Source organism: Mesoplodon mirus (assembly GCF_964341445.2).
Source record: "Mesoplodon mirus genome assembly, chromosome: 15".
NCBI classification, from domain to species: Eukaryota; Metazoa; Chordata; class Mammalia; order Artiodactyla; family Ziphiidae; genus Mesoplodon; species Mesoplodon mirus.
In genome coordinates, this window is record NC_138991.1 from 51,052,388 (window position 1) to 51,075,986 (window position 23,599).

General features: G+C 38.5%; 1 protein-coding gene across 2 annotated transcripts in view; it reads left to right on the forward strand.

Annotated features, from left to right (window-relative positions):
• The window catches only part of SMG1 (SMG1 nonsense mediated mRNA decay associated PI3K related kinase), a 95,598-nt gene that overhangs the window by 41,443 nt on the left and 30,556 nt on the right, over window positions 1–23,599 (forward strand). For both annotated transcript variants that reach the window (XM_082645881.1, XM_082645880.1), the window contains 23 exons: window positions 177–295; window positions 985–1,072; window positions 1,163–1,264; window positions 1,659–1,799; window positions 2,383–2,582; window positions 2,977–3,173; window positions 3,342–3,503; window positions 4,963–5,117; window positions 6,819–6,961; window positions 7,108–7,309; window positions 10,126–10,235; window positions 10,914–11,061; window positions 11,447–11,606; window positions 12,337–12,457; window positions 15,662–15,910; window positions 16,240–16,524; window positions 17,670–17,814; window positions 18,273–18,411; window positions 19,324–19,554; window positions 19,665–19,842; window positions 20,510–20,671; window positions 21,451–21,668; window positions 21,978–22,132. In XM_082645881.1, the coding sequence (XP_082502007.1) occupies window positions 177–295; window positions 985–1,072; window positions 1,163–1,264; window positions 1,659–1,799; window positions 2,383–2,582; window positions 2,977–3,173; window positions 3,342–3,503; window positions 4,963–5,117; window positions 6,819–6,961; window positions 7,108–7,309; window positions 10,126–10,235; window positions 10,914–11,061; window positions 11,447–11,606; window positions 12,337–12,457; window positions 15,662–15,910; window positions 16,240–16,524; window positions 17,670–17,814; window positions 18,273–18,411; window positions 19,324–19,554; window positions 19,665–19,842; window positions 20,510–20,671; window positions 21,451–21,668; window positions 21,978–22,132 (3,810 nt within the window). The remainder of the gene's footprint in view (window positions 1–176; window positions 296–984; window positions 1,073–1,162; window positions 1,265–1,658; window positions 1,800–2,382; window positions 2,583–2,976; window positions 3,174–3,341; window positions 3,504–4,962; window positions 5,118–6,818; window positions 6,962–7,107; window positions 7,310–10,125; window positions 10,236–10,913; window positions 11,062–11,446; window positions 11,607–12,336; window positions 12,458–15,661; window positions 15,911–16,239; window positions 16,525–17,669; window positions 17,815–18,272; window positions 18,412–19,323; window positions 19,555–19,664; window positions 19,843–20,509; window positions 20,672–21,450; window positions 21,669–21,977; window positions 22,133–23,599) is intronic.

The following is a 23,599-nucleotide window of genomic DNA, read 5'->3' on the forward strand; positions in this document are numbered from 1 at the left end:
GGGAGATTTCCTTAAAAGACAGTTTTGCCAAAGGAATTTCTATAGTTTTAATATTTGTTTCTTATTGCTTGAGGTATTTAAAAGACCAAAAGAAAACTAATGTAAAAAGAGTAAGTTTTTCAAGGTGTTTTTCTATTTTTTTTAATGTGAAATCAACTGTATATTTTGTGTTTCAGGAAACTATTAATGACCTGGGCTTTGGAAGTGGCTGTTTTAATGAGGAAGTCTGAAACATATGCACCTTTATTCTCTCTTCCATCTTTCCATAAATTTTGCAAAGGCCTTTTAGCCAACAGTAAGAATCTGAGATTATTTAATTTTGTTAATCAGTGCTTAAAAGAGATCTTTGTTAATGGCAGAAAGATAGTCACTTGAGTGCTTTTCATGACTGGAAATGTATCATCCCCATTTTAATGACAAATGCATAATCTGTGTTAATTTTTTTGCCATTCTTTTTTTTTTTTTTTTTTTTTTAGCGGTACGCGGGCCTCTCACTGTTGTGGCCTCTCCCGTTGCGGAGCACAGGCTCTGGACGCACACGCCCAGCGGCCATGGCTCACAGGCCCAGCCGCTCTGCGGTATGTGGGATCTTCCCGGACCGGGGCACGAACCTGCGTCCCCTGCATTGGCAGGCAGATTCTTAACCACTGCGCCACCAGGGAAGCCCCTGCCATTCTTAATATGTGAAAAACAAGTTGTTTTAAGTGATTGTCACATTTTTAAGCTTATGTGATTGTTTATACATTCCATGTACTTTTAAAGTTTCCTTCAGAGAAAGGTTTGGGTGAAGACTAGTCACCCTGTGTGGGTTTTGTTGAGAGTATCATTTTCCCAAATGTTACTGCCAGTGATGGTTCCAGGCAGGAGCAGCCCCTCATCCATAGTAGGCACTCTGTTTATTGAAATGAATGGGTTCAGAAAATTATGACATAGTGGCATATAATTTCTTCTGGCAAGCTGAAAGTGTCTTTAAATTTTTAATAGCTCTTATCGAAGATGTGAATATCTGTCTACAAGCATGCAGCAGTCTACATGCTTTGTCCTCTTCCTTACCAGATGATCTTTTACAGAGGTATGGATTAAAGATCCAATATTTTGACCCTGGCCCTTTTGATCCTTGGAAATATTCCACACTTGTATTATCTATTTCATTTTTTTGTAGGTGTGTTGATGTTTGCCGTGTTCAGCTAGTCCATAGTGGAACTCGTATTCGACAAGCATTTGGAAAGCTATTGAAGTCAATTCCTTTAGATGTTGTCTTGAGGTATGTTGGTGCAAAGACATCCCACAATGTTTAGTTCAGGAAAAGACAAATTGCCTATTAGTGAATTAATATCACATCTTGTATGGCACTTCTCAGTGACTGAAGAGATGATAATTGCTACAGAATAATACTTATAATTTCAAAATATGTTTCTCAGTAGTTATTATTCGTAAAACTAAATTGTGTTCTTTTATAGTTTTAAATTAGGTCAATTTTGGTGCTTTAAGAACCTTAAATTTCAAAGTTGTAACATTTCTGTATGTATTTTTTAAGTCTTAATTTTATCAGTTTTTATTTTCAAATTTAGTTAGCAGGGAAATGATTCATTTACAGTATGAACTAACTTTTTAACGAAAACATTTTGCATAGCAATGACTTTATTTTCTGTCTACAGCAATAACAACCACACAGAAATTCAAGAAATTTCTTTAGCATTAAGAAGTCACATGAGTAAAGCGCCAAGTAACACATTCCACCCACAAGATTTCTCCGATGTTATTAGTTTTATTTTGTATGGGAACTCTCATAGAACAGGGTAAGATTATTTCTTTGACTTTCATCTGGGAAAAGTAATTTAAATATACATGAATGTCTTAACCCTGTGCCCACTTTTGAGGAGAAAATATGTCAGGGGTGGCAGAGTAGAAAGTAATATTCTTCTCAAATGGGTTGTTTTAAGTTTTCAGTAGTAGGAGGAGTTGCTTTGAAGATGGCATCTGAAGAAATAAAAATGGGCTTTGCAACTGACAGTAATGGTGAAATGTAGTTGACAATTAACTGATCTGACCTAGTCATCAGTGCTGTGGGGAGGGGCCTGGGGGCGAGGCATTCTGGAGATTTTTAGTTGCAATGAATGTTTTATCCTGATAGCCAAATTATCGTGAGCCTTTTACCGTAATAATCTGTCCATACCATACCCTATTCTATTTCGACTGTAAAAGACCTCTTTAAAATGAGAGGTGGGGACATAATGCTTCCCAATTTTACATGTTTGCTTTTTTCAAGTAGGGAAGATTGCAGTCCCCTACTCCCATTTCCCTTGCAGTTTGTTTTTGTCTTTTTTTTTTTTTTTTAACGAAGTTGTCATTGTCTGTTAAACATGAAACTGCTTTTCCCAGGAAGGACAATTGGTTAGAAAGATTGTTCTATAGCTGCCAGAGACTGGATAAACGTGACCAATCAACAATTCCCCGCAATCTACTAAAGACAGATGCTGTCCTTTGGCAGTGGGCTATTTGGGAAGCAGCACAGTTCACTGTCCTTTCTAAGTTGAGAACCCCACTGGGCAGAGCTCAGGATACCTTCCAGACGATTGAAGGTAATTGACTCTGCATTGTTTCAAACTTTGTGATGTAAATACTTTCAAGCTTACATTAAGAAATAATGGATTTCTTACCTTGTTAAAGCAAAAATTTGAGAATATATGATTTTTTTCTTTAGTACTTTATCAGTTAATCTTTTAGATATGTTTGTTAGAATAAGCTTTTATTAAATAATCATGTTGTATGTGTTTTTGTTCACAAATCTAGGGGATTTGTGTGGAGAAGATGTTTTTTTTCCTCTAAAAATGAAAAGATCTTGTTGGGACTTTTGTTTTTAAATGATGGATATACAGAGGATACTTGATAAATATGAATTTGTGAAATTATTCTAAGAACTTCTAGAATCTTGGAAGATTCCTTTTAAATTTGGAATGCTGTTTTTGGTTTTAGGTATCATTAGAAGTCTTGCAGCTCACACATTAAACCCCGATCAAGATGTTAGTCAGTGGACAACTGCAGACAATGATGAAGGCCACAGTAGCAACCAGCTTAGACTTGTGCTTCTTCTGCAGTATCTGGAAAACCTGGAGAAGTTAATGTATAATGCATATGAAGGATGTGCCAATGCATTAACATCACCTCCCAAGGTTGGTTTCCGTGGGCTGAATGTTGCTTGGTCAGTTTCGTGGTCAAACCTGGCAGTGTGTGCGTGCAGAGCTGAAATCGCAGCAGACCTATGTATATGCTTTATGTGTATTTGAGACATCTCTGCCTGTAATTTGAACCAGTCCTGAGCTCTTCTTTCTCGTCTAAAGGTCATTAGGACTTTTTTCTATACCAATCGCCAAACTTGTCAAGACTGGCTGACTCGGATCCGACTCTCCATCATGAGGGTTGGATTGTTGGCAGGACAGCCTGCTGTGACAGTGAGACATGGCTTCGACTTGCTTACAGAAATGAAGACAAATTCATCTCAGGTAAAGTGGTGTGTGTGTGTGTGTGTGTGTGTGGAGTTAATTAAATCTGTTAATTAGAATTTGGGCTTAATTCCTTTGCTGTGATCTAATCTATGGATAAAAGAAGTTAAAGGTTCTGTTCATTTTTTTAAAATATAAATTTATTTATTTATTTATTTATTTGTTATTTTTGGCTGTGTTGAGTCTTCGTTTCTGTGCGAGGGCTTTCTCTAGTTGCGGCGAGCGGGGGCCGCTCTTCATCGCGGTGTGCGGGCCTCTAACTGTCGCGGCCTCTCTTGCTGCGGAGCACATGCTCCAGATGGGCAGGCTCAGTAGTTGTGGCTCATGGGTCCAGTTGCTCCACGGCATGTGGGATCTTCCCAGACCAGGGCTCGAACCCGTGTCCCCTGCATTGGCAGGCAGATTCTCAACCACTGTGCCACCGGGGAAGCCCCCATTTTTTTTTAATGAACTTTTAAAAAAATATATTTATTCATTTATTTAATTTTTGGCTGCATTGGGTCTTCGCTGCTGCATGCGGGTCCTCTCTAGTTGCTGAGAGCGGGGGCCACTCTTCGCTTTGGTGGCCTCTCCTGTTGTGGAGCATGGGCTCTAGGTACGTGGGCTTCAGTAGTTGTGGCTTGTGGGTTCCAGAGCACAGGCTCAGCAGCTGTGGCACATGGGCTTAGCTGCTCCACAGCATGCAGGATCCTCCCGGACCAGGGCTTGAACCCATGTCCCCTGCATTGGCAGGCGGATTCCCAACCACTGCGCCACCAGGGAAGCCCGGTTCTATTCATTTTTAAAGCTTTTGATCCAGTATTTTTATACAAGCAGTAACTTCCAGGGTCACCTATTCATATTTTTTACTTAGAATGAAAATATACATTACTTATGCTTAATGGTTAGAACTTTAAAGGTAATTCTAAGAAATTTGTGTATAAAAGAAAGAATTTTTATGATTATATAATGTATAGGAAAGTGTAATAATTTTATAATAGATGTAAAAGTATAATACTAATAATGTTATAATGCAGGGAAATGTGCTGGCTTGTAAGTAGGGTCACTAAATAAGTGGAATCCAAAAATTGTACTTGTTTACCAGTTAAGGTAATGTCAGTAGGCAATATTCAAAGAGATAAAATTAAGCATTCTTTAATTCATGGTTATTTAATTTTTGTTTTATATTTACTTCACGTGTTACTCCCAAAGATGCCACAGTTTAAATGTTTAAGTAAGTTTCTTTTGTAAAGACTAACATGCATGTGCTATTAAGGTCCATCACCAACCCCCCCTTTGTATCTACATTATATGTAACATTTTAGGTAATTCCAATAATGCAGTTTCATTGTTGTAAAAATAATTGTTAAATAAATTTGACTTCAGGCTTTAGATTGTGATCGGCAGTTGTAAATTTAGTAGAGATTTGAATTTTGAAGGTATTGAGTCTGTGATTGATTTTTCTGAATGCCACTCTCAGGGGAATGAATTGGAAGTAACTATCATGATGGTGGTAGAAGCACTGTGTGAACTTCATTGTCCTGAAGCTATACAGGGAATTGCTGCCTGGTCATCTTCGGTCATTGGAAAAAATCTTCTCTGGATTAATTCAGTGGCCCAACAGGCTGAAGGGAGGTAAGTTGGAAGGAAGGAAATGGGTGATAGGATTTCTCTATGTTAAATTTTTTTGTATTACTGACTAACATTGTAATTAAATGTTAATTATACTTAATGTTGATTCTTAATTGATAACCTTTCATGTCAGAGTCTGATACAAATTGCCCTTTATGGCCAGAGTTCTTGCTCATTAGCTCTGTGCACTGAATGTTCAAACTCATTGCTCTAGGTAAACTCATTCAGTGCCTCTATGTATGCTTATGTAAGTTTTACCAAATCTGGAAAATGTAGGGAAAATAAAAGAATGGCTCATAATTCCATCTCTTAGTGGCAACTGTTAGTTTTAGTGTACATATATGCCTTCTTTCTAGTTCTTTTTTCTCTTATATGTAGTTTTTTATCCTCTTCACAGAAATAGCAGTGTTTCTGCTGGTCTCATGATTTTGCTTTTTCTACTCAGCAATATTTAAAAAAATATTTTGCCGTGTTAAATATTCTACGATGTGATTTTTAACAGCACTTTTTTTTCCTTTTTTTTGGGAATGCACCATAATTTAACGTTCCTTAGTGTTGGACAGCAAGGTTATTTGTGATGTTTTTACTAATCTTAATGCACCATGGCACTTAATTCTTTGCTCATGTTTGTGATTGTTTTCTTTGAATGCATTCCTACAAGTTGATTTACTAGAAGAAAGGCTATAGACCATAAGGCATATGATGTAGACTATTGCTAATTTACCCTACATAAAAGATGGTTCCAATTTGTATCTCTAACAATAGAGTAACACCTCTTCCCTGCACGTTTGTGAATACAGAGGTCTACTGAGAAACAAGAACCCTGCCACCATATTAGTGAATATGTTTAATTTACATTTCTTTATTAATAATAGAATTTCCCCATATGTTATTGACCATTTGTGATTTTTAAAAACATGGATTATGTCTTTGTGGCCTCTTGGTTTTTTCGTTATTGATCTGTGAGATTTTATTATACACCAAGTTTATTGATGCTATCTAACTTCTTGATTGGTAATTTGTTTTTAATGTTCATGTTTTTTAAAAAATACATTTATTTATTTATTTATTTTTATTTTTGGCTGTGTTGGGTCTTCGTTGCTGTGTGTGGGCTTTTTCTAGTTGTGGTGAGCAGGGGTTACTCTTCACTGCAGTGCGCGGGCTTCTCATTGCGGTGGCTTCTCTTGTTGCGGAGCACGGGCTCTAGGTGTGCGGGCTTCAGTAGCTGTGGCACGCGGGCTCTAGAGCACGGGCTTAGTTGCTCCGCGGCATGTGGGATCTTCCCTGACCAGGGCTCCAACCTGTGTCCCCTGCATTGGCAGGCAGATTCTTAACCACTGTGCCACCAGGGAAGTCCCTTTTTTTTTTTGGATGCCCAGAAGTTTCAAATTATGATGTCATTAGATCTGTTAACTGTATTTATTTTTTTCTTGTGTTTATTTTTCTATTTAGTCTTTGCACACATTGAGATTAAATACTGATATATTCTGTTAGTTATTTTATACTGTCTCTTAAACATTTAACGATTTTTGAACTTATTTTCATTTTTTGTGAGGAAGAGGTCTAATTTTGTGCCTGCTCAACCCCACACAGAATAATCAACTCATTGTCTCAGCTCAGTTGATTAACTCATTCTTTCCAGTTTTTTTAGAAATGAAATATGTGGATAATTAAAAAATAAGACTGTTTGAACTTGTATTGAAGGTTTGAAAAGGCCTCTGTGGAGTACCAGGAGCACCTGTGTGCCATGACAGGTGTTGATTGCTGTATCTCCAGCTTCGACAAATCTGTTCTCACGTTGGCTAATGCTGGGCGTAACAGTGCCAGCCCCAAACATTCTTTGAATGGTGAGCATTCAGGGTTTAAATAAAAAGTTGTAGTCAAATAGTTTGTGCTCATGATCTTACTGTATATTTTTAGATTTCTCTGCTCTTTGAAATATTTATAACTGCTTTGGGTCTCTCTCTCTATTTTATGAAATACTTTCACTCAGGTGAATCCAGAAAAACTGTGCTGTCCAAACCAACTGACTCTTCTCCTGAGGTTATAAATTATTTGGGAAATAAAGCATGTGAGTGCTACATTTCAATTGCTGATTGGGCTGCTGTACAGGAATGGCAGAATGCTATCCATGACTTGAAAAAGAGTACCAGCAGTACTTCTCTCAACCTAAAAGCTGATTTCAACTACATAAAGTAAGGATTTCTTACCCCATTAAACAAATTTTCAGTAACTTTAAAGTCTTCTTTTATGGCAGAAAAATATTAAAATTGTTCATATTTACTATGGCAAGATGGTTATATTTCTAATAATACTGCCATTGTAAAAATGACTACAATGAAAAACCAACATTAGAGGTGAGGAGGGTATTCATGCAATGGGAAGACAGATTTCTATGTTGAAACAGTCATTTGGTATTGATTCTCAGCCTGTTCTAAAATCATAATGAATATAAAGAGAAATTTGTCACTGCTTTAGAAAGGATAACGTTTGATGGCTTTGTTTCTAAATTAGGTGTGAATATATCAAAACATTTACTATAAAGAGGCCAGAGTTTATGACATTTGTAAATTAAACTCCCTTTTTTGTTTTTTGTTTTTCCTTATTCCTCTGTGCATTTATTAATCTCTTAATTCGAAATTTGAGTACAGGCTCTGTCCCAGACACTTGGTTGGGATGATAAGGGTCATTAGCTGTCCTCACCATCAAGGAGCTCAGCTTGTAGTGAGTAAATGAATTAATGGGTAGTTTCTGCATTGAGCACGTACTGAGTGCCAGCCACTGGGGTGTAGCACTGTGTACGACAGACACAAATTCTAACCCTTGAGGAGCTGACCTTCTAGTGAGGAGGAGACACACAGACTAGGTTGGGGAATGCCATCAGGATGTCATTTGAGCACAGACTTGAAACAGACCTGATGCAAGGATGATAGGCTTGGAGTGTTCTGGAAATGCCTGGGAAGCCACTGTGGTTGGAGCAGAGTGAATAATAGGAGATAAGGGTAGAGAAGTAGGTGGGAACTCTGAAAAAGACTTTGACTCCCAATAAGGTAGAAAATCTTAGGTGGGATTTGAGTACGAGAGGCATATCATGATCTGACTTACTGGCTCCCTCTGCTGGGTTGTCAGGAGACTGCAGGTAAAGGGCCAGCGTGGACGCATGTAGACCAAGGTAGAGGGAGGAAAACAGATGCTATTAATTGAAAGTAGGAACACACAGAGAACAATGAAGTATGTTTAAGGTACGTGAAACATGCAGACAATATTGTTTTAGTAAGCAGTTAAGAATTGGATTTGGAACTAAGGTGAAAACCCTAAGCTTGAGAGAGACTTGGGGAATCATTAGTATATAGGTGATAATTACAGGCTCTCTTTCTTTTTCACTCTTTATACTCCAGAGCCTTCATAAACCACCAAACCACAGATAATGCTCTGGAGAAGAGTGAGTGAAAAAGAAAGAGGGCCATGGTCAGAGTCCTTTTGAGCATCTTTGTTAAGGGATGGGAGAAGAAGCCGCTGAAGAAAACACAAGGACACTGAGGAAGGCAATGTTGAAGATGCAGAAGAACCAGACAGGAATAGTCATCCTTGTCGGGAACTTCTTAGACTTTGAGCAAGAAGAGCTTTGTAGAGAGAGGAGGAGAAGCAGCCAGGTTGAATACTGTGGAGTGGTGGAGAAACTTGAAAAGTTTTAGTTAGGTTAATTGGGTAATGAAGTCAAGGAAAGAACACTGTGGCTGGAACAGAGTACTGTGTGTTTATTATAAATATTGGAGAGATTAAATGTTCTTTTAAGCCTAGGGGAAGGAGCCATAAGAAGACAGGTTGAAGAAGCAGGGTAAAGAACAGTGATTGAAGGATTAACTGGACTCCACCTTTCCTGTGCCTCAAGGAAAGCAGTTAAAGTTGGATACATACAGTTTGGGGAGTGCATGTGGATTGGGGGGTAAAGGTAGAGAAAATGAAAGTCTGTGTTTGTTTTTTTTCTGAGGTGTCAGTCATTAGCTGAAAGTGCAAGGGCATTGTAGAGCATAGTGGGGACACAGCAGACCTGCTGTTTCTGTGGTGGCAGAAATGATAAGTGTGCTGGTCACCACACCGAGACAGTTCATCAGTGACAAGTGATTATGGCTCACCTGAGAAGCTGGTGGTTGCACTGATCCCAGCTTGGGGTTTATTAAGGTAGAAGCAGGTACAGTCAAGTGATGTACATTTCCAGTGCTGTATTCAGTGCTGGAAATGTAAGGGAGGTGACATAGTGAGAGGGACAGGAAAAGATGAGAGATTAATGGAAAAGAGGGAAATTGAGAAACTGTAAGTCATCTTGTTGGTTGGAGAACAGCTGTAATAGCAATGGGAACAGAGTGAAAGATCTGGAAGTAGCAGTGGGTTGCTAGGAGGGTAAGGCCCTCATCCTGGCATTGAAGCTACAGACTATTGGAAGGAGTTCCAGAGGTGTACCATTTTCAGGTAAGGTGAGGAGAAGGGAAGGAAAAATTCTTTGAAAGAAGAGAAACAGGTTCCGGGAAACAGTGGAAAAGGGAGAGGAGGAGGGAGGCCAGCAATGAAAGAAGGCAGGAGTAGGATATCAGATTGAGATAATAGAATAGGAGACCTACTAGGGCTTACGCTTTAGGTGAGCAGTGAGGCCATGCAGGGAATTTAGTGGTAGCTTGGGGAGAACTAGATGTTGAAGTTGCCCTGCAGAGCTCTACTGTTAGTGTTTTGGTCGGGCCCCCAAGGATAACAGACTTCAAAAAGAGGAAGGAAACATGGAGGGTTGAGTATGCTAAACTGAATGTCTGTAGCTATGACTTTCCAGTTTGCCACTCTAATTAAGATGGTAGTCACATCTTCAAAGTAAAAATAAAATGGTGGCCTACGTGGAAGGAACTTTCATCAAAGGAATTCTGTATAACTGCTTTGTTTTTCTAGAATTTGTTCTGTATTTTTGAATGGTTCCACAGGCTGGATAGAATGTAAAACAAGCTAACCAATATTTTAATTACAGATCACTAAGCAGTTTTGAATCTGGAGAGTTTGTTGAATGTACTGAGCAATTAGAATTGTTACCAGGAGAAAATATCAATCTACTTGCTGGAGGATCAAAAGAAAAAATAGGTATTTGAGATAATTTTAAAATGAAGTATTTTAATGAACAAGTTGTTTAAAATGTTTGGCTTAGTATATTTTAGTGGAAAATCTGGAAGTTTTTCTGTACATTTTTTGGGGCAGAGTGTGAAGCACAAAATTAGGGCTGTTGCCTTTACCTTTGATTTAGCAAATGAAAAATAGTTTAAATTAAGCAAACTAAGAAAGGCTACTGTAACACTTAGAGATTTATCTAGCCATTTTCTTTGAAAAAGCGCAAGTCGTGTTTAAATATTTTTTTTGCTTGACATCTTGATGTGGTTCATTAATTAAGTTCTTTGTCACAACTGGAGCATTTTGTAAAATGTAATACTGAAGTTAGTATTATGAATATTTTGTGTGTTAACATTGACTTGCGAAATTCAGTGTTTGCCCCTTTAAGTAGTAGGTTGACTTACTGATTTTTGAGTCTTTGAACTCATTTTGAGAGGTCTGAGGTATTATTTTATGTGAAGTATTTTTATATAGCTACCAGAAATGCTTAATCATAGTGTCTGAACTTAATATGAAACTGCCTGAACTTAAATATGAACTTAAACATGAAAGGAGGTATTCATTGGTGATTATTTTTTAATACTGTCAAGGTATCTTGTTACTCTTGTACATTAAAAGTGAATTAACTTAGTGGAACTTATTCAATTTCTGTAGATATGAAAAAACTGCTTCCTAACATGTTAAGTCCAGATCCAAGGGAACTTCAGAAGTCCATTGAAGTTCAGTTGTTGAGAAGTTCTGTTTGTTTGGCAACTGCTTTAAACCACGTAGAACAAGATCAGAAGTGGCAGTCTATAACTGAGTAAGTGTAATCCTAAGGAGGTAAATATGCATTATGTGTACCATATGGTAAATGTGTGTAGATTGGTGGGGGTGAGACAGTTACCAGATCACTGCAGCGCTAGGCATGATAGCTTCATTTTAGTTGTAGAAGTCGTATGATATGTGAATGTCACTTGCTAATATACAGAGGTTGAAACTAAGTAAAATTAAAAGTTTTATATCCCCAAAAGCTAATATTGATATCTTGACTTGCTTGTGTCATTTTACTTAAGAGCAGGCAGTTCCTTTTTCTTCCCCCACTTTGGATGCCAGTATAGTAGCATCTTATCACACTGCCTTATCCCTTTAGTGGTTACAAGTTGGAAAATCTTATTTATTAATTAGCAGTAAATATTTTCTTTCAGAAACGTGGTGAAGTACTTGAAGCAAACCTGCCGCATAGCTATTGGGCCACTGAGACTTTCTACTTTAACGGTTTCACAGTCTCTGCCAGTTCTAAGTACCTTACAGCTGTATTGCTCTTCTGCTTTGGAGAACACAGTTTCTAGCAGACTTTCAACAGAGGTGTGTATATGTGTATTTTTAACCAGGATATCTTTCTGAACATTACTAGACATTAGTGTGGAACAAAGGCTGTTTTTCACATTTTTAAAATAGCATTTGTAGCATTTTTTGAACAAGCTAGTAAGTAAATCCAGAAATCTAAAATTCCATTTTCAGGCAAATTTTTATTGGAGAAGTATGTGAGGAAGATGGAACCTAAGATGTACGATCTCAAGGATGGCTAGTTGCTTAGGTTTTTTTCTCCCTCCCTCCCTCCCTTTTTTTGGAAGAGGAGTTGTTTACGTAAATGTATACCAGATTATATAAATTTCAGATTTGACTGAAAAGAGACTGTGCCTCCTCCTTCCAAATAGGGTAAAGTTTAACCAAAGATGGGCCCTTCCCAAGGGAAATAATCTTTGAGAATCTCTTTATGAAGCAGTAGTTTTATGTTTTTCTGTAACTTAGCTTCTACGTTATAGTAAATGAGCTGTTTATTTTTTTATAAAAATGTGACTGCTTTATTGATAAGTACAGTGATAAATTGGACTTAATATTCTGAAAAAAGTTTTTTGTTTTGGCAAAACAAAGGTTTTTCTCCTTAGCGTGTTGTTTTCTCTTGTGATTAGAAGATACAGTGAAGAAAGGGGAGCGTTTAATAGATAAATCTGGAGTAGATCTGAAGTAGCTTACCTGTGGGGTCATATAAGGAGCCTGTTTACATTAAATAGTTTTGGTTTTTCTCTGGCAGGACTGTCTTATCCCACTCTTCAGTGAAGCTTTGCGTTCATGTAAACAGCATGATGTCAGGCCGTGGATGCAGGCATTAAGATATACCATGTACCAGAGTCATTTGTTGGAGAAAATAAAAGGTAATTAGCTTTTTTTAAAAATGGCTTTGTTGAGATATAATTACACATTTTGAGTGTATAGTTCATGATTTTGACATTTCTTCACCTGTGTAGCCACCAATACAATCAAGATACAGCATACTTATCTCACCCCCAAAGGTTTCCTCATGCTTCTTGCCAGTCATTTCTCCCATCTGTCCTGTCTTGGGCAACTGCTGATTTGCTTCCAATCACTATAGATTAGACTCGTCTTTACTAACGTTTTTTTTTTTATAAATGGTACAGTATGCTCTGTGTCTAGCTTCTCTTGCTCAGCATTTAATTTTTTAAGGTTCCCTGTGTTCCATGTGTCAGTAGTGCCATCCTTCCTATAGTTGAGTAGTATCCATTTGTATGAATATACATCGTATGAATATACATTGTATGAATATACCACAATTTGTTTATCTGTTGATCCTTTGATGGATATTTGAGTTGTTTTCAAGTTTGGGCTATTATGTCTAAAGCTGCTGTGAAATTCATGTACAGGTCTTTGGGTGGATATATATTTGCCTTTCTCTTAAGTAAACGCCTAGGATTGGAATTGTTGGGTCATAATGGTTTGACTTTTGAAATAGTTCGGCAGTTTCTTATAAAGTGATTGTACATTTTACACTCCTTCTGACATCTACATACTTGCTATAGTGGTTCTTTAATTTTAGTCACTGGAGTGAATATATAATAGTATCTCATTGTGGTTTTATTTGTATTTTCCTGACGATTAATGATACTGAGCATCTTTTCATTTGAATAGTGGCCATTGTATATCTTATTTTATAAGTGTTCAACTCTTATCCATTTTTAATGAAGTCATACGACTTAAATATTCTGGATTCAAATTCTTTGTCAGATACAATGTACCGTGAATGTTTTAAATGCTTCAATTGAATAGTTAGAGAATTAGTATTTGTATCAATATTCATAGGTCTCATTTTTAAGAAAGAAATGTCATGTTAAAGGGATGTTAGCAATTTCCTTTTCACGCTAATGCAGAAAAGTTGCCAGAATTCTGTAGAATTAGTCAAAAATGTGGTCACTAGGGTTACCGAGTAAATTTGAGTATTAAATTTTAAGTAAGCCAATGCTGGGATATGGACTTGTAGTGCAGGGTGATTAGTGGCAACTGTGACTCACTTGGACCCTCAGTGCCAGATAGACCTGGGTTTGGCTCTTTAGCCCAACACTTGCAAATCGAGGGACCTTAGGGCAAGTCATTAAACTTCTGAGTCGCTTTGCTTTTCAGTTATGGGGGTTGCCCCACTCATGAGATTCTTGTAAGGATTATAGGAAATGAGACAAGGTATATAAAAGCCCTAGCACAGAGCATGGCATATAATAGGAATACAAATATCATCTCCTTTCCCATCCTTCCCATATTGAATAAGTTTTAAAACTGAGAAGAAAAAGTCAGTAACTCAGTAGTTACATTTGGAGACAGAACTTCACTCCTCCTTACTTTTCTTTCTTTATTCAGCAACTGTTTGTCAAAATATGTGCTTTGTGCCAGGTACTGTGCTGTAAGTTGGGATGTAATGGTGAACAAGACAAGCCTTTTTTCTGCATTCCTAGGACCAAAGGGATTCTGGAGTCTAGCAGGGAAAATTGTCATCAAGCAGGGAGCAGTAATATGGTGTGCTAAATGGAAGTGCACGTGCATGGTGCTTAAAATAACACAACAAGGGCACCGATTTAATCCTAGGAATCAGAAAAGGACTTGGGGAGGAAGTGACATTTAAGCTGAGACCAAGGTGGGGGGGTAGAGATGAGAAAGAAGGCAGACTGATTTAGTTAGAGAAAATATCATGTGTGAAGTCCAGCAGCAGTAGTAAAAGATTCTTAGATGACTCAATTCTCAATTCTCGCCTAAGGGAGAATGGGAAGAGATGAAGCTGGATGAGATTGAGATTAGAATGCAGTGTAAGCATCAGTGCCTCATAAGCCAAATTTCGGAGTTGGGGCTTTATCGGAAGGACAGTGGGAAGGCCTGAAAGGGAAGTTAAGTGTTCAGATTTACCTTTGTGTAAGATCAGTTCAGTTGCAGATTGGAGAATGAATTAGAAGAGGCTAAGGCTGGGGGCAGAGGGACCAGTTAGGCTGAAGTCCCTGCTAAAGGTAACCAAGGTAGTAGCAGTAGGGACAGAAAAAAGCAGATGTGATATGAGGATTGAAAGTAAAGGCTAAGATGACTGCCAGGCACCTGCTCAGGTAGCCAAATTGATCATGTGCCTTTACCTGAGAAAGAGAAGACAGAGAAGGAAGTAGGTTTGGAGGGAGGTGGAAAATGGATTCCATGTAACACAGGTTAAAGTGCCTTTGAAATGCCAGAGTATAGGTGACTGGTAGGCAGGTGGGACTCAGATGTCAGGTCTGGGCTAGAGATAAAGATTCAAGAGTCATCAGCGTTTGTATGGTAATGGAAGCCACAGGAGCAGATGATATTGTCCAGGGAGAGTATGCAGAGTAGAGTAGAGAGCCTAGGACTGACCCCGAGGAACACCAATTATAGTGGGTGGGTAGTGGACGAGGAGACTGAGAAAGATTCTTCAGAAAGGTAGGAGTAAACCAGGAGAGAATGGCATGGTAGAAGGGCAGAGGGTACTTACTCAAGAAGGGGGGATGGTCTAGCCTTACCCTCATTCCCCACCCTTTGGCTTAGGCTCTTTACTAAAATGATTCAGAAGCTAAAAAGTTAAATTTCTTTCTTTTTTTTTCTTTCTTTTTTTTTTTTTTTTTGCGGTACGCGGGCCTCTCACTGCTGTGGCCTCTCCCCTTGCGGAGCACAGGCTCCGGACGCGCAGGCTCAGCGGCCATGGCTCACGGGCCCAGCCGCTCCGCGGCATGCGGGATCCTCCCGGACCCGGGCACAAACCCGTGTCCCCTGCATCGGCAGGCGGACTCTCAACCACTGCGCCACCAGGGAAGCCCAAAAGTTAAATTTCTTATACTGAATGATTTTTACTTTTGTCTACTCCGTTGTATACATTTATTTTAACAAACATTTATTGTTTATTGTATGCCAAGCACTATGCTAGCTGTTAGGGATTTAAAGATGATGAAAAACGAATTATCTTTATTTAGGGAGGTAGTGGGGAAGGGAATAGTTGGGGAAGACATTTTTTGGTCATGTTTCTGTGCATTCTGGGATTAGACCAGGCAAGGACTAATAAAACATTTTCTTCTCTCCAGAACAAACAATTCCAATTAGAAGCCATCTCATGGAATTAGGTCTAACAGCAGCAAAATTTGCTAGAAAACGGGGGAATGTGTCACTTGCAACAAGACTGCTGGCACAATGTAGTGAGGTTCAGCTGGGAAAGACCACCACTGCTCAGGATTTGGTCCAGCATTTTAAAAAACTATCAACTCAAGGTCAAATGGATGAAAAATGGGGGCCTGAACTTGACATTGAAAAAACCAAATTGCTATATACAGCAGGTTAGTAAAATGAATTATGATTAATACAAGACTATAATAAAAATCATGTGTGTGAATGTTACCGTGTATGGTGTAAGGCAATAATAGAAAAGTTGATTTTTCTCAACTGTTGCAGAAAATTTGGGTCCTGAAGAGTAAGTTATGTGTAATTGACTTACCTCTGCAATTTGGTGCTTTTAAAAGAGGTAATTTTGTTATTGTTTATTAAAGTAGGAAATGTTTCCAGAGCTCATTGATTATCACTGAATTTACAATATTACTTTATCCTGAAAGAATGTCATTTGTTTGCTTCTAAGGCTTCTAAGGGCTGGTGTTTTGATTTTTTATAGGCCAGTCAACACACGCAATGGAGATGTTGAGTTCCTGCGCCATATCTTTCTGCAAGTCTGCCAAGGCTGAACATGCTGTTGCCAAGTCAATTCTGACATTGGCTAAATGGATCCAGGCAGAATGGAAGGAAATTTCAGGGCAGCTGAAACAGGTTTACAGAGCGCAGCAGCAGCAGAACTTTACAGGTCTTTCTACTTTATCTAAAAACATACTCACTCTAATTGAACTACCATCTGTTAATACAATGGAAGAAGAGTATCCTCGGATCGAGAGCGAATCTACAGGTAGGATTTGTTTGATTAGCTTTAAAATATTAATTTTAGAAGTTATTTCCCCCTACTTTAAAGTTTACAGTGTTAGGCTGGCTATAATTGGCCACAGAAACTGTTTCTGTGGAAATTTAGTATATTATATTGCCCAGAAGTGACTAAAGCACATTTCTTTAGCATCTGATGCCACTGTGGAAGTCACTGAACTCCGCCTCCCAGGCTGTACTCCCCACCTCCCCAGTTCATGGTGCTATTATGAACCTTGATGTTTTTCCTGGCAGTAAGGTCCTGCCTGTGATATCTAAAATTCTACCTCATGCTAGGAGGAACAACAAAGATACAGAATAGTGGCCTCTGGTCCCGTTGACTGTGGAGCACAGAAACTACAGAAAGGTTCAAGTTTCACATCCTGACACTAGTGCTAGTAACAGAAGGGTACTCGACAAATAGGAGAGTTAATTCATTCAGTGTTTGAGTGCCTGTTACGGCAGGCACGATTGTCCAGGTTTTACAGATGGGGAGATAACTAACCTTTTTGCTGAAACATGAGAATTTTGTTCATGTCGTTCATTTTGTTGTTGTGAAGCCTAGAATTGTAGTTACTTACATTGGTCTTACTAAGTAATTCTAATCTATGTACTATAGGGGTCTTTATTCACAAGGGATATGTCTTGTGATCATTATAAATCTTCATATTGGCAAGTGGCACTATAGGAGGAGATTTCTTCACTTCTAAACTGGAAATAAAGATATTTACCTCATGAATCTTTGATTGAATGAAATTGTATACTCATCACCTATCTATTATTTTTGCCAGAATGTTTAAGCTGAATCTAATTGTGAGGAAATGGCCAGTCAAATCCAAAATATAAGACATTCTAGAACACATCTGACACCTGAACTGTTCGTAAAGTTCAGTATCATGAAAGACATAGATGTGTTTTACAGGGTGATAATTTAAGCTTACTTGGGAAGCTGAGTGATTCATTTCAACATATTAGCCCTTTAGAAAAGCATAATACAAATGTGTGCTTTATCAAATTATGTACTATATAATATTATAGAACTTATTTGCAGATAGTAAAATCCTAAAATGTTAATGGGAATGCCATTAGAAATTTATGAATGTGACATTGTTATTTTTTTCTCCACTATGGCAGTACATATTGGAGTTGGAGAACCCGACTTCATTTTGGGACAGTTGTATCACCTATCTTCAGTACAGGCTCCTGAAGTAGCCAAATCTTGGGCAGCATTGGCTAGTTGGGCTTACAGGTGGGGCAGAAAGGTGGTTGACAATGCTAGGTATGTATGTTAAAATGTGTAATTTATTTAATGCATTGCAAAATAGAGATTTTTTTTATAAATTTATTTTATTTATTTACTTTTGGCTGCATTGGGTCTTCGTTGCTGCGCGTGGGCTTTCTCTAGTTGCGGTGAGCGGGCTTCTCATTGCAGTGGCTTCTCTTGTTGTGGAGCACGGGCTCTAGGCGTGGGCTTCAGTAATTGTGGCACATGGGCTTAGTAGTTGTGGCTCGTGGGCTCTAGAGTGCAGGCTCAGTAGTTGTGGCACACGGGCTTAGTTGCTCTGCGGCATGTGGGGTCTTCCTGGACCAGGGATCGAACCCATGTCCGCTGCATTGGCAGGCGGATTCTTAACCACTGTGCCACCAGGGAAGCCCACAAACTAGAGATTTAAAATCTCTGCTGACATGGAGAAGTTTAGGTTGCTGAAATACTGATGATTTGTTTTATTTTTATAGTCAGGGAGAAGGTGTTCGTCTGCTGCCTAGAGAAAAATCTGAAGTTCAGAATCTGCTCCCAGACACTATAACCGAAGAAGAAAAAGAGAGAATATATGGTATTCTTGGTCAGGCTGTTTGTCGGCCAGCGGGCATTCAGGCAAGGAAAACATGATACAGTGTTTGGGGGAAATAGAGTCAAGTTCACTGTTCTAAATCACATATACTCGATTAAATGTTTTGTTTCAAATGAAACTTTGATAAGAGGAAAGTGAGTTAAAGTATTTTTCTAATAAGAAGAATATGATTTCTTGAGAAATCAAGTCATTTCCTTAGGGTCCTGTTTAAAAAGGCGAAGTTTGTTTTATGTAGATTTCTTTTTTAATTGCTCTTCTGATCAGAAATTCTTAATACTGGCTTGGAAGCTTTTAAAATATGCCAGTGTCTAAGCCCTTCTCCACATATTCCGGATGGAACGTTTGTGTATGTGTTGGAGATGGGAGGGTTTATTGAAGTTTTACTAGGTGATTCTAAATATACAGCCATAGCTGAAAACCAGCAGACTAGATGGTCTGTAGCATTTACTCCCTCCCCTCTCAAAGTTCTATGAATTCTAGAATGTTACAACTATTAAGTATTTAGTTGTAGACTTTAGAAGTTTGCATTTTATTTGCTGAGATAAAACTGTGTTGACTTAGTTCTTGCTCTAGACTTCAGCATATATCAGTGTCTGTCAAAGCTGGTGTTATGTACATGTGCAGTACTGTAGAGAGAGTAAGGTAATTCTCTGCAGGCAGAGTATTATGTTGTAACTCTGAAGCATTTAAATTCCCCAAATCTAAATCTTTGATCTTTGCTAAATGCTTATATCCTTCATCATTAGCTACATTAGTGAATATATCATAAAGAGAAGCATAGTAACATTGATTTAATATGTATAACACTAAATGTGGAGTATCTTGGTCTTTCATAAATGAGAAAATGCTTGCATATATTAGGAAAATCACGTACCTTTCTCCCTTTTTTAATTTGTGCCCCCAAATAGCAATTTTTTTTGCCCTGTTTTCTTCAGGATGAAGATATAACACTTCAGATAACAGAAAGTGAAGATAATGAGGAAGATGACATGGTTGATGTTATCTGGCGTCAGTTAATATCAAGCTGCCCATGGCTTTCAGAACTTGATGAAAGTGCAACAGAAGGAGTTATTAAAGTGTGGAGGAAAGTTGTAGATAGAATCTTCAGCCTGTACAAACTATCTTGCAGTGCATATTTTACTTTCCTTAAACTCAATGCTGGTCAGGTAGGTAGCACAGTGTTCTATTAGGAAAGTTAATTTGAAATTTCTTTTCTAGTAGGTGGAAACAGTATTTGGAATTGTCTTATTTTTTCCTTTTGTTTTTTCATCCTTAGATTCCTTTAGATGAAGATGACCCTCGGCTACATTTAAGTCACAGAGCAGAGCAGAGCACGGATGACGTGATTGTGATGGCCACGTTGCGATTGCTCAGATTGCTTGTGAAGCATGCTGGAGAGCTTAGGCAGTATCTGGAACATGGCTTGGAAACAACACCTACTGCGCCATGGAGAGGTGATAGTCTAAATAAAATGCTTCAGGAAAAATTATTTCTGGGTAGAATATAATAAGACTGTTGAAAAATAATAGTTCCTTGGACTTCCCTGGAGGTCCAGTGGTTAAGCCTCTGCGCTTCCACTGCAGAGGGGCATGGGTTCAATCTCTGGTCAGGGAACTAAGATCACACATACTGAGTGGTGTGGCAAAAAAAAAAAGTTCCTCTATGTTTACTATTTGAGTGTGTTATGAAATAGCTATATTAGTTCATAGGACACTCTGGACTGCTTGTTATACCACTTCCCTCCCACCTTTCAGAGAAATGGAAGGCTGAGAGGCGGAAGCTTTTTATATACAAAAGGAATTTTGGAGAGAGTGGTAAGAATAAGTTTCAAAAACTTTCATATACCCTTTGAAAAAATTGTCTGTTTCTGCCTTCTTTTACAGGCACTCACGAAAATATATTTCTCTATAACATTTTTGAATTGCTTAGGATTTTGATTATAGCTCTGTACCCTAACTAAACTTGCAAATCAAGAACTATTGTGTATGGTTCTTTGCTATCACAGGGAGAAATTTGAGGTTCTTAGAACTAATGCTGACATATATCAAGTTTTATCCTTCTGCCTCCACCATGTTGACTGTTTTTAATAACTTTAAAGTATTTTTCTTTCTTATCCTGAAGGAATTATTCCACAACTTTTCTCACGCTTAAACCACCCTGAAGTGTATGTACGCCAAAGTATTTGTAACCTTCTCTGCCGTGTGGCTCAAGATTCCCCACATCTCATATTGTATCCTGCAATAGTGGGCACCATATCACTTAGTAGTGAATCACAGGCTTCAGGTAAGGAATTTTAAAATACTGCTACTTTAAGTATAAATGAGTTTGCAAACAACGTTTGTTAGGTAAAATTTTTTGAGCAAAGTTCCAGAGTTGATAGAGTTTGTAATTTTTCCATAGTAATAATAGTAACAGTAATAACACCATTTACTGAGTGAGTAACTACCATGTCTGGCAGCAGGATGTGTGCTTTACACGATATCTTCAGTCTCACAGTAACCCACCAAGGCTTGGAGGAATCTCAGGTTCACCGAGCTGAATTAGCTGGCAGACAAGGATTGAAAATAAGTTCTGGACTCTGGCTGGGGGAACACTTTATTTGTTGAGACTCATTTATTATATTTTCCCCCATTTATCGTTTTTTTTTTTTTTCGGTATGCGGGCCTCTCACTGTTGTGGCCTCTCCCGTTGCGGAGCACAGGCTCCTGACGCGCAGGCTCAGCGGCCATGGCTCACGGGCCCAGCCGCTCCGCGGCATGTGGGATCTTCCCAGACCGGGGCACGAACCCGTGTCCCCTGTGTTGGCAGGCAGACTCTCAACCACTGCGCCACCAGGGAAGCCCCCCCATTTATCTTTTATTAGCTTATAATATTAATAAATATAGAAGCTGAACTTGTAAAAAGGCAAAATATCCATGATCTTTGTTCAGCTTAGTGCACAGAAGGCAAAATCAGTTAAATGACTGCTCTGGGATCAAATACATTATTGATGTTTTCCCTAACTCAACATATGCACATGGAGAAGTATCCAAATTATACCTTATTCTCCCATTTCACTTTAGGAAATAAATTTTCCTCTGCAATTCCAACTTTACTTGGCAATATTCAAGGAGAAGAATTGCTGGTTTCTGAATGTGAGGGAGGAAGTCCTCCTGCTTCTCAAGATAGCAATAAGGATGAGCCTAAAAGTGGATTGAATGAAGACCAAGCCATGATGCAGGATTGCTACAGCAAAATTGTAGATAAACTGTCATCTGCAAACCCAACTATGGTGTTACAGGTACAAAAAACCCAACTCATATGTTTTAAAATAAATTTTTATTGTAACCACCCACCCAAAAAAACCCCCCAAAAAACTCACCTAAAAACTAAACCCATAAAACTGTTACAGAAATATTATTCAAAGAGTAAAGCTTTTAAAATAACCAAAATTGGTTTTATAAATCTTTACTGATAGAATCACTGATCAAGGTTCTCTAATTGGTTAATGAACAAGATGCACACATTTCACTTGCAATATCCAGTGTTTGCAGAACTGTGCTGTGTGTAGATTTGTAGATGAGCATATTTGAATGTGCCGTGTGTGCAGGTTCAGATGCTCGTGGCTGAGCTGCGCAGGGTCACTGTTCTCTGGGATGAGCTCTGGTTGGGAGTTCTGTTACAGCAACACATGTATGTCCTGAGACGAATTCAGCAGCTGGAAGATGAGGTGAAGAGAGTCCAGAACAACAATACCTTACGCAAGTATGTTTTCATATACTTACACTCCAAAAACATAGCTGCCTCTTTTTTTTAATGTAAAATACATATAAAGTTTGCCATTTTAACTAATTTTAAGTGTACGATTCAGTTGCAGTAAGTACATTCACAGTGTTATGTCCAGTTCCAGAACTTATCCATCATCCCAAAACAGCTCCGTACCCATTTAATAGTACTTCCCTTCTCCCCTATCCCCAGCCCCTGGTTACCACTATTTTGCTTTCTGTCTTTATGAATTTGACTATTCTGAGTACCTCGTGTGACTGGTATCATACAGTATTTGTCCTTTTGTGTCTGGTTTATTTCACTTATAATGTTTTGAAGGTTCATTCCATGTTGTAGCATGTATCAGAATTTCCTTCCTTTTTATTGCTAAATAGCATTCCATCGTGTGGATATACCACGTTTTATTTATGCACTCATCTGTCAATGGACACTTGAGTTGCTCTTGTCTTTTGGCTATTGTAAACAATGCTTCTATTAGCATTGCTTTACAAATATCTATTTGAGTCCCTGCTTTTAATTGTGTGTGAGCCAGTGGATTTGCTGGGTCAGATAGTAATTCTATGTTTAACTTGTAGAGGAACTGGTAAACTGGGTTCCAATTTCTGCATATCCTTGCCAACATTTGTTATTTTCTGTCTTTTTGATAGTAACATCCTAATGTGTGTGAAATGGTATCTTGTGGCTTTGATTTGCATTCCTCTGATGACTAATACTGTTGAGCATATTTTCATGTACTTATTGACCATTTGTGTATCTCCTTTGGAGAAGTGTCTATTTGAATCCTTTGCCCATTCTTGAACTGGGTTGTTTTATTGTTGTTGAGTTTTAGGGGCTCTCTAAATATTCTGGATATTAATCCCTTATCATATACATGATTTGCAAATATTTTACCCCTGTTTTATGCATTGTCTTTTTCACTCTCTTGAGTGAAAAAAAAATCTTTAAAAAAAAAATTTATTCCTGGCTGTGTTGGGTCTTTGCTGCATGCGGGCTTTCTCTAGTTGCAGAGAGCAGGGGCTACTCTTCGTTGCGGTGCGCGGGCTTCTCATCAACAGTGGCTTGTCTTGTTGCGGAGCGTGGGCTTCAGTAGTTGTAGCACATGGGCTCAGTAGTTGTGGCACACGGGGTTAGTTGCTCTGTGGCATGTGGGGTCTTCCTGGACCAGGGATCGAACCTGTGTGCCCTGCATTGGCAGGCGGATTCTTAACCACTGCGCCACCAGGGAAGTCCAAAAAAATGTCTTTTGATGCACATAATTTTTTAGTTTTGATGTAGCCCAGTTTATCAATTTTTTCTTTTGTTTTCTTCTAAGAGTTTTAAATAAAGCCTTAGCTTTTTTTTTTTTTTTTTCTTTTGGCGGTATGCGGGCCTCTCACTGTTGTGGCCTCCCCCGTTGCGGAGCACAGGCTCTGGATGCGCAGGCCCAGCGGCCATGGCTCACGGGCC